This window comes from Morchella importuna, assembly GCF_003444635.1.
Source record: "Morchella importuna strain M04M26 chromosome Unknown Morimp01GS001, whole genome shotgun sequence".
Taxonomy (NCBI): domain Eukaryota; kingdom Fungi; phylum Ascomycota; class Pezizomycetes; order Pezizales; family Morchellaceae; genus Morchella; species Morchella importuna.
In genome coordinates, this window is record NW_025763398.1 from 3,018,749 (window position 1) to 3,030,899 (window position 12,151).

The 12,151-nt window shown below is 52.7% G+C and overlaps 2 protein-coding genes across 2 annotated transcripts; both read right to left on the reverse strand.

Moving 5' to 3' along the window:
* Positions 1 to 1,276: 1,276 nt before the first annotated feature.
* LAJ45_00768 (uncharacterized protein) lies at positions 1,277 to 4,822 on the reverse strand (the record flags this gene model as incomplete). Its single annotated transcript, XM_046110369.1, has 2 exons — positions 1,277 to 3,137; positions 3,201 to 4,822. 2 exons carry the CDS (start codon positions 4,820 to 4,822, stop codon positions 1,277 to 1,279), a joined length of 3,483 nt encoding a protein of 1,160 aa, XP_045977062.1.
* A 1,726-nt stretch (positions 4,823 to 6,548) lies between these two features.
* Positions 6,549 to 7,114, reverse strand: LAJ45_00769 (uncharacterized protein; the record flags this gene model as incomplete). The annotated part of the gene is made up of 3 exons (XM_046110370.1): positions 6,549 to 6,661; positions 6,714 to 6,746; positions 7,030 to 7,114. The coding sequence occupies 3 exons, from the start codon at positions 7,112 to 7,114 to the stop codon at positions 6,549 to 6,551; spliced, it is 231 nt and encodes a 76-aa protein (XP_045977063.1).
* Between the last annotated feature and the right edge of the window lie 5,037 nt (positions 7,115 to 12,151).

The following is a 12,151-nucleotide window of genomic DNA, read 5'->3' on the forward strand; positions in this document are numbered from 1 at the left end:
TCTTGTCGCTAGTGTGGTGTGGGTGTGGATGTGGGTTATTCCGGGGGATTACTGGACTGGACTGGACTGGACTAGATGGGGAGGGTGCGGTGCGGTGCGGAAGATGCAGCCGGTCGGTCATGATCATAGAGCAAGTGCCTATACCTACTCTACATAGCTATGGGGGAGGGGCAGGTACGTACATAGGTAGTGCAATGTAGTGCAATGTAAGGCAAGGTAGGTATTGTTTGCATATGTGCAGAAGTTTACAAACAGGCCTACAGAAGCGGTCTCATATCAATATGCAAAGCCGGCCAGAAATAAGAATCACAATCATAGCCAACAGCAACAACAACAACCACGACAGCAGCAATATAATGTGCAATATCACGGAATGAACACACCCCATTTTACTTTCAACTCTTCTCATTCACCCCCCCCCCCCCCCTCCTTTCCCCAACTAACTAAACTAAAACTATCCTAACTATATTCCTACTCCTACCGGCCTATGCATACATACAGACATACACACACAACCCCGCCCTCCCTCCCTCCCCGTCAAGTAAAGAAAGAAGAAGAAAAAAGACCTATATACCAGCCCCAAAAAGTAAGAACAGAAGATAGAGAGAGAGGAGGGCGCGGAAATGATTAGTTAGTTGTACACACAAAGATGTAGTAAGTAGTAGTAAGTAGTAATAGTAGGCTAAGTTACTTTAATCAGTCAGTCCCATCCAGCCCAGTCCAGCCCAGTTCCAATTCCCTGTAGTAGTAGTATAGTAGTAGTAGTAATAGTAGTAGCAGTAGTAGTAAGTAATAGCAGAAAGAAAAAAGAATCCCCAGCCAGCCGTAGTAGTATCAGAACAGAAAAGTAAAAAAAGAAAATGCCACCCCCCCCCCCCCGACCCCGTTCCAACTACCAAGAACAATAAAAAAAGAGAAGAGAACTCCAAAATGCAAAATCCGAATCCCCACCAAAAGAAACCAAGAGGCCCAATGTCCGCCATAATAGTTTGACAGAGAAGATATAGAAAGCAGAAAAACGCAAAACACAAAGTTGAAAGAACCCCCCAATATCCCCTATGATGGAAAAAAGAAAATCCGGAACGCAATGCTAGTAGTAAGTATGGTAAGCAAGCAAGTAGTAGTAAGTAGTAGTAAGAGCGTAAGAAGGGAACCCAGAAAAAGAAAAAAAAGCCAAAAAACCGACCGACCAGCCAGACCGTGAACCAGAAAAAAAAAGTCCTAAAGAAAAAAAGACCAAAAAAAAACAAAAACAGGAAACCATCCCATCAATCAATCAAACCGCCGCCGCCGCCGCCGCCGACTCCTCAACCTCACTCAACCACTTGGCCACCCCCTCCGTCAACACATTCCCCACGACGCTTCCCCTGCCCACGGCCACGGCCTTGACCACATTCTCGAGCGCGCCCAGGACCATGCACTTGCACACCTGCACGCCGACATTCTCCTCCTCCTCCTCGTGGCCCGCCGCGCCAATGACCCTCTCCACGGCCGTCGCCAGCACGTCATCAACATCGCACACCACCTCCTCCTCCATCACCTCCTCCTCCTCGCCCTCCTCCTCCTCCTGCTGCGGCGCCACAACCGCCGGATGCAGATGCCGGTGCGCCCCCAGCGCACTCGGGAGCGGCGATGCCTGCACCCCCGCCGCCGTTGTGACCGTTGCTGCCGCAGCCGCAGCTCCCGCTTTTGCAGCGCGCCGCCGCCGCAGCCGTAGCCGCTTGATCTGCAGCTTCTTGGTGTCCGCGATGAGCACTGAGCACACGGTGGTCCACTTTCCATCGCCGCTCTCGGACGAGGGCGTGATCCCTGTGGTTGCGGCAGTGTGGGACGGCGTGGGCTCTGCGCGCATGGCACGCTTGATGTCCTCCTCGATGTCTGGGTAGGGCTTGACGGCCTGCAGGGCAAAGTCCGGGTGGAAGAGCTCGTCGTCCATCCAGCCCGCCACATTGAGGCCGCTGTCGTCGTGGTCGGGCATGAAGCTGGGCATCAACATGGCGCTGGAGAAGCTCATGCTGTTTGAGCGCATGAGGCCCGTGTCCATGAGGGACTGGGGCCAGCCGCCGCCGCTGGACGGGCTGCTGATGGGTGAAGTGAAGGTGGTGCCTGCGGCGCCAAAGTCGAGCATGTGCATGGGCGGCATCGGGATGTCGACGTCGACAATGCCATCGCTCTCGTCGACGGAGATGCGGACCTCATTCTCGACGAGGCCGTAGGCGTGCAGTGGAGGCGGGGGCGGGATGTGGTGGATGTGCTTGTGGTGGTGGTGGGTATGATGGGCAAGGTCCTCGTCGTCGAGGTAGAGGCCGCTGCGGGGGAAGTCATCGCTGCTGCCGCAGATCTTAATAGCTGCGTTGTGGTGGCAGGGCTGCTGCTCGTCTGGCTGTGTGCTTGTCTCGCTGGGCGCTGTGGACCCCGTGCGGGCGTTGCTCCAGAAGGAGAGGAAGCTGAGGAAGCTGCCGGACGAGTCGGCGCTGGTGTTGGCCGTGCCGGTGCGCTTGAGCGTGTTCATGAGGTTCAGGCTGGCGACGCTGCTGCTGCTCCCGGGCCGCACGAGTATCTTCTGCGGGCTTGATGCCGGCGCATTGGTGGGGATGACGGCGGCCGTGGGCAGCATCGGCTTCTTGAGCGCGGCGCTGGCAGCGTTAGGGTGTGTGAGTGGCAGCTGTGCCGGTGTAGGGGGCTGCTCAACGCCGTGCGGTGCCGGAATGTCCCAGCCAACCACAGCAGACGCGAGGGTCTCGTCCTCCTCACCAGTGACCATGCTGAGCTTGCTAGGCTTCTTCTTTGCCTTCTTGCGGAGGGAGCTCTTCTTTCCTGTACCAGAAGAGGAAGAGACTGGAGGAGACTGCGAGAGATAGTTCATCGAGTCTGTCCGTGACGGTGGCGGGACCAGGCCCTCACCCCATTGTGGCAATGACTTTGACGGCAGGAACGCCGACAGCAGATAGATCAGCCGCCGCGCCGCCATCTTGTCCGTCGCCAGCAGCACAGTCCTCGTCGGAATCCCGCACTCGTCGCCGCTGGCCGTAGCCTTCTGCTGCTGCTGGTGCCGCAGCCGGTACTGCGCCGGGCCCAGCACATCCAGCCACTCGGTATGGTGGCCCAGAAAGGCCGTCAGCAGCGTGAGGAAAAAGCTGTTTTTGCAAGACCTCTTGTTAGCATCCTGAGCAGCGGTCAACCACGGGATGGCAACTGACAAGTTCATGTCTCTCCCCCCAAACCGGGCATTGGCCCACTTTGCCTCGTCCTTCCACACGGCCCATTTGCCCTGTCCGGTAATGACGCGGGGTGTCCTGATGCCTGCGACGATCCGCCACCGCAGCCGCTCAACCTCCTTGCGCACAACATCGTCTCGCATCAGCGTGCCTTGGCGCAGCTCGGCCTTCTTGCGGTACTTGTATCCGTTCTGGCATGATGCGGTGGGTGTCCCGCCGGCGCCGCCCTGGTGGTTCAGATGCTCCAAGATCCGCACCTGCGCGACGCGCTGCAGATCCGATAACGCCCGATTGATGACGTCCCAGTGCTTAGTAACCAGGTCCATCCGATCATCGGCGCCCGACGGCGGCAGCAGGAAGTCGTCTGCAAACCCACTGCTCCGGTCGGCCATAGACGGCGGCTGGTAGTCCTCTTCAAACGAGGGCGGCGTATTACAGCAGAACTCGCCGCCATCGAATGCGCCGAACGGCAGTGACTGGCAGCAGCACCGGTTCATGGAGGACCCTGCGGACCCGCATGAATACGATTGCTGCTGTACTGGTGGTGGTGGTGGCTGCGGGAGGGAAATGATCACGCCGACGGCATACATTGACGTTTTTGGCGGCTTCACGAACTTTACGCCCGCACCTCCGGCACCAGCTGGCGTCGTTGGCGCAGCCCCTCCATTCGCCGTCATCTTCGGAAACGGAAAGCCATGACTAGACCCCAACGAGCTCGCCGGCGTCGGAGTATGATCCCTCGACACCGCAGCTGTATACGTCGTCATCGGCGGAGTCGGCGGAATCACCACGGAAAACAGCCTCGTGATGAGCACTGACTTTCGCTTCTCCTTCTGCTGACTTTGTGCAGCAGAATGATGCTGTTGCGACGTCGTCGACGCCGACGTTGCTGTCGTCACATCCTGCTGCAGCTGCTGCTGTTGCGCGGCATATGCCGTACTAAACGACGGCGCCCTCGATCCCCTCCGCGGCACTTTCTTCTCCTCCACATTATCCGGCAGAATATGCACCTTCGTCGACGGTCCTTTATACGCCAGCGGCGCCGACCCAAACATGCAGTCTGTCAGCACCCTCATCTCATCTTCCGCGCTGCCACCACCGCCAATACCCATACCACCACCACTACCACCAGCGCCTCTGTCGCCGCCGGAGGAGCTCAGGCATGTCGCATTGCTGTAGTACTGCGCTGACGGCGGGCGCCGGCGCGAGCGGTTGTACTGCGATGCGCCGATAGAGGGGGACAGCGGGCTGGCGTCGTCGGCAGCGGTGGCGGCACTGTAGGATGGCGGTTCTGACGAAGGTTTGGAGTCGTAGAGAGCGCACTTGTGTTCCGAGGCCGAGGCGTCCTGCGCGATGATGACGCGCACGTCGCGGGCGGCGTCAAGGTCGATTGTCGGGGGTTCTGCATGTGTGCTGGAGGTATGTGAGTGGGTGTGCGAGAGGCTGAGGCAGGAGGTGAAGGAGGAGGAGGGTGTGAGGAGGTCCGGGTAGAGAAGGGCGCGGGTGTGGAGTTCTTCTGTGTCGGGGAGGGCGGCGGTAGAGGGGCGGGTGCCGCCGGGGGAGGTAGTGGTGGAGTTGGCGGTAGAGAAGAGACGGCCGAGCATTGCGGCAGTCCTGTGGGTGAGTGTGTGTGTGTGTCTGTAGGTGTGCGAACAAGTTGGGGGTAGTGGAGTGTTCGCAGGTATATATATATATATATATGTATGTATGTATAGTATACACTATATATATATATACTGATATCCAAGATTCAAAAAAATGCAAGCTAATGTAGGGGTGTGAAGGGAGAGAATAAGAAGAGAAGAAAGAAGGGGGGTGAGGTTATTGTAGGGGCGCGAATTCAATAGCGCCGTACAACAGCCATGATGCCGACTGGGTTTATTTGTATATAGTGATGTAGTATAGTTATAGAATATATATATGAATAATGATATCTTCGTTGGAAGAATGGGGGGTGAGTGAGGGAGGGAAAGGGTTAGCTAACTCTTTGTTAATATAGAAAAGAGTTAGACAGGAGCGTGTGATAAATGATGATGTATGTGTTGTTCCTTCTCCACGGTGCGATTGGGGGGGGGGTGGTTTGGTTTCGCTATTTGGGGGCGAGGGTGAGATATAGTTGGCCCGCCGTTAGTTTAAGTTGCAATCCTGCGTAGTAGGTTGAGGTCTGGACGTTAGGGAGTAAGCAGGCAGATAGGGTAGGGGTGGCCGTAAACGTCGAGTGAGTGCCCAGTATAATAATAATCTATATGTAGTATGTACTCTAGAATGTAGGTAGTGAAGTGTAGGTGTAGGTGTAGGGGGGGGGGGGGGTGTGGACGCCGAAAGGGAAGCGAATAAGTTGTGAACGTGGTGGTGTGTGGTGGTTTCGATAAGTTGGATATGACGGAGTTGCCTGTGGTGTGTGTGGTATGTATGGTGTGTGGTGTGTGGTAGTGGATGTGTGTTTAAACTCTTCTAGAGCGAGCACAACTACCTTACTTTCCTTCACCGACAGAGCCAGACGCTGGGCCAGTCACTGGGCTTATTGTTAAAGATTGTGGGTTTGGTTGGTTGGGTTGGTGGACGGATGGCTGAATAAGAAAGACAGAGAAAGCGAGAACGGGGGGGGGGGGGGGGGGAGAGAGTGAACTTGACTGACCGACTACCTACCTGGACTAGTGTAGACTGTCTGTGTCTGTCCTGTCTGTCTTTGTCTGGGGATAAGTTGTGGTGGTGGTGGGTAGGGTATATGATATGTATTGACTGCTTGATTGATTGACTGATTGTATGTGGGTGTGTGTATGTACGGGGAGGGATTGCCCACTAGAATGATGGGTGTGGATGTCAGGATGTGGGTGTAGGCACTGTGGATGTGTGTCTGGCTGGGTGTGTGGGTGGGCGAGTATCGAATGAGCAGGGTTGGCATTCACTCTACAGGCTACCTGCTCTAAGTAACTAGGAGGGATCTCTCACTCACACTCTCTAGGGGCCTGCTTGAATTGCTGTCTTGGTCTTCTTACATGCTTGCACCGCGCTCTGGAAGATGGATGGAAAACCGACGTCTACGTACGGACAACCAGACCCGAACAGCCGGTAGAAGCCGTCGCAAACCCTCTCTCTCTCCTTCAGGATCTCCAAAGTATCACCCTCGACCAAAGCATCTCTCTCTACATGCAGTAACTGGCGGTGAAGCGCTTACTCTACTATCAACTCGGCAGCTTGTTTAATTCGAATTCCACATCCTGCCTGCCTGAGTCTCTGTTCGGCCAAGCTTGTTTAATTATTGCACAGACCAGAGCAGAGCAGACCAGACCAGACCAGACCAGAGCAGGACAAGCAACCACCACCACATCAGCCAAAACCAAAACAAGGAATGAAGGGAAGGGAAGGGGGGGGCGCTGCGGTTGCGGGTTGCGGTTGCGGGTTGCGGTTGTGGTTGCGAGATACAGTAGACGGGCCGGAAGCTGTTAAGATTAGGGAGATTTGGTTTGGGGGCTTTGATATGGGAATACATACCTATCTTTTTTTTGTTGGGGGTAGATGAGAATTCTAGGCGAAGGGGATCCGAAGGGGAGGGAGCTGGGGGGCCGGCGCGCGCGCGTGCGGGTACATACGAGTGAGAGTGTGTGAGAGTGAGTGAGTACAGAGAAATTGGTTGTGAATTTCTCTTTTGCTTTGTTTCTAGATCTGTTGCGGTATGTTTGAACACACTCACTCACATCTCCGACCTTGATCTGTCTGTGTGATAGCGCATCACGGAACGAGGCGACAGCCGCTCTCTTTCTTCCCTCCTTCCTTCCTTCCTTCTAGATCTCCCTACCCACGTACCTACTCCAGATCTCCGCTCCTTCCTTCTTTCTCCTCCTCCTCCATCCTCCTCCTCCATCCTCCTCCTCCTCCTCCTCCTCCTGCTGCATGTAATGTAGCTACATGTAGATAGCTGCCCGCCCGCACGTCCATCCTGATCGATGAGATCGCATCGTACCGCAGAACGTCAAGCAAGGTGTGCGGCCCATATGTATCTCTCTCTCTCTAACAAGTACAAATCCTACATACTCTACCAAACCAACCGTCCATACATACATGTACCTACATACAAACCCCATAGCCATCCAAACCAAACCAACCAGGACCCCCGATTTGTTTCGTCCTGCCAGCCAGAAGGGTTGAAACGGGTCCAAAAAAAATATGATATATCACCTTCAAAAACCCCGGCTCCGTATCTCCCCGCCTATGTCGCTTTAGAGTGAGTGATCGATTACCCTACGGGCCCGGCCCCCTGCAGTGTTCCCTCGAGGTGGGTTTTGAAAACACTGCCTGAGTAGTAGTAGTTACATGTAGTAGTAGTAGCACCTAGCACCTACGGTGACGGCCGGCGAACCAGTAACATAGGGCCGGAGAGCTAGAGCGTGGTAGCAAAATAAAGGATGTGTTCCGCAACACAAAATATGATACCGCAAAAAAAAAAAAAAAAAAAAAAAACCTCCACCAGCAGCGGGGTTTGGGTTGAATTCATGAATCAAGGTCGATACTGTATCTCCTTCCTCTGAGCCATACCTACATACATACATCAAACGCTATATCCGGGGAGCTAAGCAGCAGCTCTCCTCTCTTCACCAGCACCTCCACCACCACCACCACCACCACCGGCCAGAAACATCGTGAAGTCCGCCAGCTTCAAACTAACCTAACCCCAACCCCAACCCATACATCCACCGGCCACTCACACCCCTCTAATTCCAATTCCAGACCACGAACCTCCCGCCTCACCGCACCTACCATCACGTCCGCCCCCTCCTCCCGAATCAAGCAACTCCACCCTTTCCTCTTCTCCAAAGAGACTAACCAAAATTACTCTAAAACTAACCTACCCGCTGGAAAATAACCAAACCGAAAAAAAAAAAATTTCACGATGCCGCCGCAACCACCACCCTCTGTCTCGTCCACCCCGACCCCCCTGGCCCTGTATGTACCGGGGGTTATGGGTTTGTCTGAAGAACCTTTTTTTTGGCGTATGATTGGTTGAAGCTGCAGAAAATGATACTTGGCGCCAGAAAAAGTACTTGAATAGGCTGCCCCCATATTTTGCAATGCAACCTCCAAGACCGCAATTTGACTGTCATTTGCACCCAACTTCATCAGAAAACACTCCCCACAAGGGTTTATGAGCTCAAAATATTATCTAGGGGAAGCTGGGAGCCAGCGCTATTCTGCAGTTATTTTTTTGTATTTTTAGCAAAATATTTAGATTTTTGAGTAGAGATATATGAAAGTTCTTCAGACTTTTTTCCCCCATACAAATTTGGTGCACTAAGGCCGGTGTGATTGATGGTAATTGGTTGCTCTCTATAAAATCCCTGCATTTTCAACCAATGAAGCAGAGTTCTTCAGATTAATGGTGAACACCCGGTACAGCGAGAGGGAAAATTATTGTAGAAACAGGGGTCTAAAAACAGGGTTTCTATGGATGGGCAAGCCAATAGGACTCTTCCCATACTTCTACAATAATTTTACCTCACGCTGTAAATTGGCCGGTGTAGAGTAGTGTGGGGCTCGCATATATGCCCCCCCGCGTAGAATTAAAATGCGGTAGGAGAAAAGAGCAGAAAAGAGTAGAGGCCGGAAAGGAGGAAAATTTTTCTTTTTTTTTGCAAGAGAGAGAGTTTGAATTGGACTGAACGTCTGCTTGGGAAGGAAGTAGTGCACACGACTGACTACCTACCTACCTCTACAGGCTCTATGTCATTTTAGAAATATCGAATAGAGTAGGTAGAGTGAGAAGAAAGTCAGTGCGCTCAGTTCAGTTCAGTTCAGAGCTCAATTGCAGAGCAGCACTCTTTTTTTCTTTTCTTTTCTCTTCCTCTAGCTGCTTGCCTGCATCTATTCTTGCCTCCCTCTGCAATTGAAGCAAGAACCCAGAACCCGGAAAGGATAAACAACAATACGATACGATACATGAAGTGCCCATACCCATACTCTACTTGAACTTCCCCTCACTGCGGCTCTGCTACCTGCAGAACTTCAAGTGGAAGGGAAAAAAAGTAGAGGAGCACATCTCAGGCAGCCGCATATATCAAGAAAGCGGGACAAGCAAGGACAAGCACTGACAAGAGATCCCACTTGCACCCTAGTCAGTCAGCCCCCAGATCGACCGTCGACCGTCGACCCCCCCCGCAACGCAGGTGAGGCGACGCAACGCAACGCTACAGGCGCGATAAAATCCATCTTGGTAAGAGTGCCTATGTAAACATGTAGAAGAATAGACGGTGGCCATGGCCCCATGGGGGTACCTCCAAGACATCATCTCCAGCTGAGCGAGAGTGAGAGAGTATGTGCCTGTGGTCCCGATCTCCGATCTCACTTTTGTGAATCCCACAGCCGCATCCCCCCGTCCTTCATATCTAGAGTACTCTACGTCCCTTGGCTTGGGGCTTGCGCGTGGTGCTCGTGGGGGAATTGCTTTTGCCCCCCCTCAGAAAACCGGGGAAGATACATATCAATTCGTAAAAGCAGACCGCGGAAAAGCCGTTGTGTGTTCGAGACACACCTACCTGCCCTGTGGGCGTTACGTTGGGTTTTGAATCTGACAGTGTGGAGGAGGGTTATTGTTGCTGTTTCTGGTATGTATATCGAATAGGATTGGAGACTGGCTGGTTTGACCTGGTTTCGACTGACAGACAGGTGGTGGACTGGTTGACCACATGTAGTTAATTATAGTCTTAGTAGAGTAGAGAATCTCAGGAGAGATTGAATCGATATCCCACGAGATAAGATGCTTAGACAAAGGTATCATTATCATCGAGTAAGTAACATTTACATAACCCGTGACCGGGCGCCGGGCCTCCTCTATCACCACAACCTATCACTTGTAGCTATCAGTCAGTATCAATCAAGTAGAGTACCAACGCCGTCCCTATCAATGACACTCCCGACAACTTTTTTTTTCTTCTTTTCTTTTCCTCCTCTCTCCTTCCATCACTCACTCCCGCGGTTCCATACCTATTATAATTTCTATTTCCCATACATATTTCCTTTTCCCAGCCCATATTACCACTAGCCTAGATCAGATCTGGTCCCTTTCTCCACTCGCCCCTCCCTCCCGTTTCGTTTCGCTATTGCCCCCCCGCCCGCCACACTCCTCATCTCGCCGACTCCAGTAAGTCTTTGCGCTTCGCGATGCCTACCATGCCTGTCACTTCTTTTCTTTCTTTTCCCCCCGCCAGTGCCCTGTCTGCCCTGCCCTGCATGCAGCTAGCTAGCTAGCCCGGACCGGCGGCTGGCTGGTGGATGGCAGCTGGACCCTGATGGGTTTTTTTATTTTACTTTTACCTCTTATGTACTTTTTTACTTTTTAGATTTCTTCTTATGTATACCGGCCAAAAAGCTAGCCAGAGGTCTAGACTTCGCATAGAAACGGAATTAAGAAAAAAATAATAGTCAATTAATTAATTCCAATTGCGATGCGCAGCTAGCAGCCACCGCAGATGTAAAGTAGATGGCAGATGCGTTGCTACTAGAGTAGAGATGAGGATGAGCGTGAGGCTAAATCAACGGTTTTTTTTATTTATTAATCTTTATTTTTTTATTTTTTCCACCACCTGCAGAGAGAGAGAGGTACCGGTGCGCGCGCGCTTCAGACACAATTGGATCAATTCACCTGCGTCGAATCAAAGCAACCAATCTACCGGAGGGGAGATCTGTTCTTCTGCAACTGTAAATATCAAACCCTACTACTCCTACTCTAAACCCTCACCGCTCTCTAGTCCCTTCCCCACCACCGAACTCTACTGAACAGACCGGCCGGCACATCCAAAACCCCAAACCATCAATTGAAACGACCACGACCACGACGTACCACGACCGCGAATTGCGCAATGCACACCCCCCCCCCCCCAGCACGATTACCTAACCAACCGCACTTTGTACTCTCTCTCTCTCCGCCAAAAATATATTTACCGAGCGAGGGAGGGGAGCGGCGGTTGGAAGGGGAGTACCTATAAATTCAAATAAATAAAACGGGATTAAATTATAAATTCCACCATACCGGCGTCTTGACCCGAATGGATCCAGCTGAGCATGAGCAATTGCAAATGAACCAGACCTGACACTGGCACTGGCACTGGCACTGGGCAGAGTACTGTTCGCCTCCGCGTTTCTCCCCAAACGTACTAGATGTAGCCGAGCCCGGATCAAGAGGTTAGGCAGACCGTAGCAGAAAGTGTCGAAAGCGCGTTAACAAGTGAATTAAGTGGGGCCCCCAGATGTTCAGGGTCGGTCAGGGTCAGGGTTAAGCCTTCGTCTAAGACAGAGCTATGCTAGATACTCCGAGAGAAAGCCTTGTAGAACCTCTGTAAATACGTAGCATGGAGATACAACACCTACGCAGCTAGCTAGATAGCTATTTCACCGGTGAGAATGAGAGGGACATGTGATGACCAAGTCTACGTCTACAGTCTACGTCTGCTCCTGGACAGCCTAATGCCTACCTAACGCCTAAAGCTCCATTCTCCATCTGCCAGCGAACAGATCCAGTAGAGTATCCACCCATCCACCTACCTAGGTACCTCCCTACGTAGGTACTCTACTCTACCTACCTACCCTACCCACCTACCCTACCCACCTACCCTACCCACCTACTCTACGCAGGAGGGAGCTCCTCTCAAAAGAAAGGAGCAGGAGGAGCCTGCTGCACCCAGTTACAGCACCCACGTGCCCCAACAGCCGGCCGACCGACCCACCGACGTCAACTCTCGTGAGATTTCTTTTTGATCGTGTGGTGTTTTGAAGATGTCATAGCTAGCGCCCCCTTTTTTTCGCACGGACGGGGCGGGGGTTGCGAAAAAGAACAAAAGGGTGGCATACTGGGCATATGTAATGGAAAAGTACCCGCTGCTTACCGAGATCTGTATGCAAGCAAGATGCAAGAAAGAGAGAGCTATGTAGAGGAGAGGATG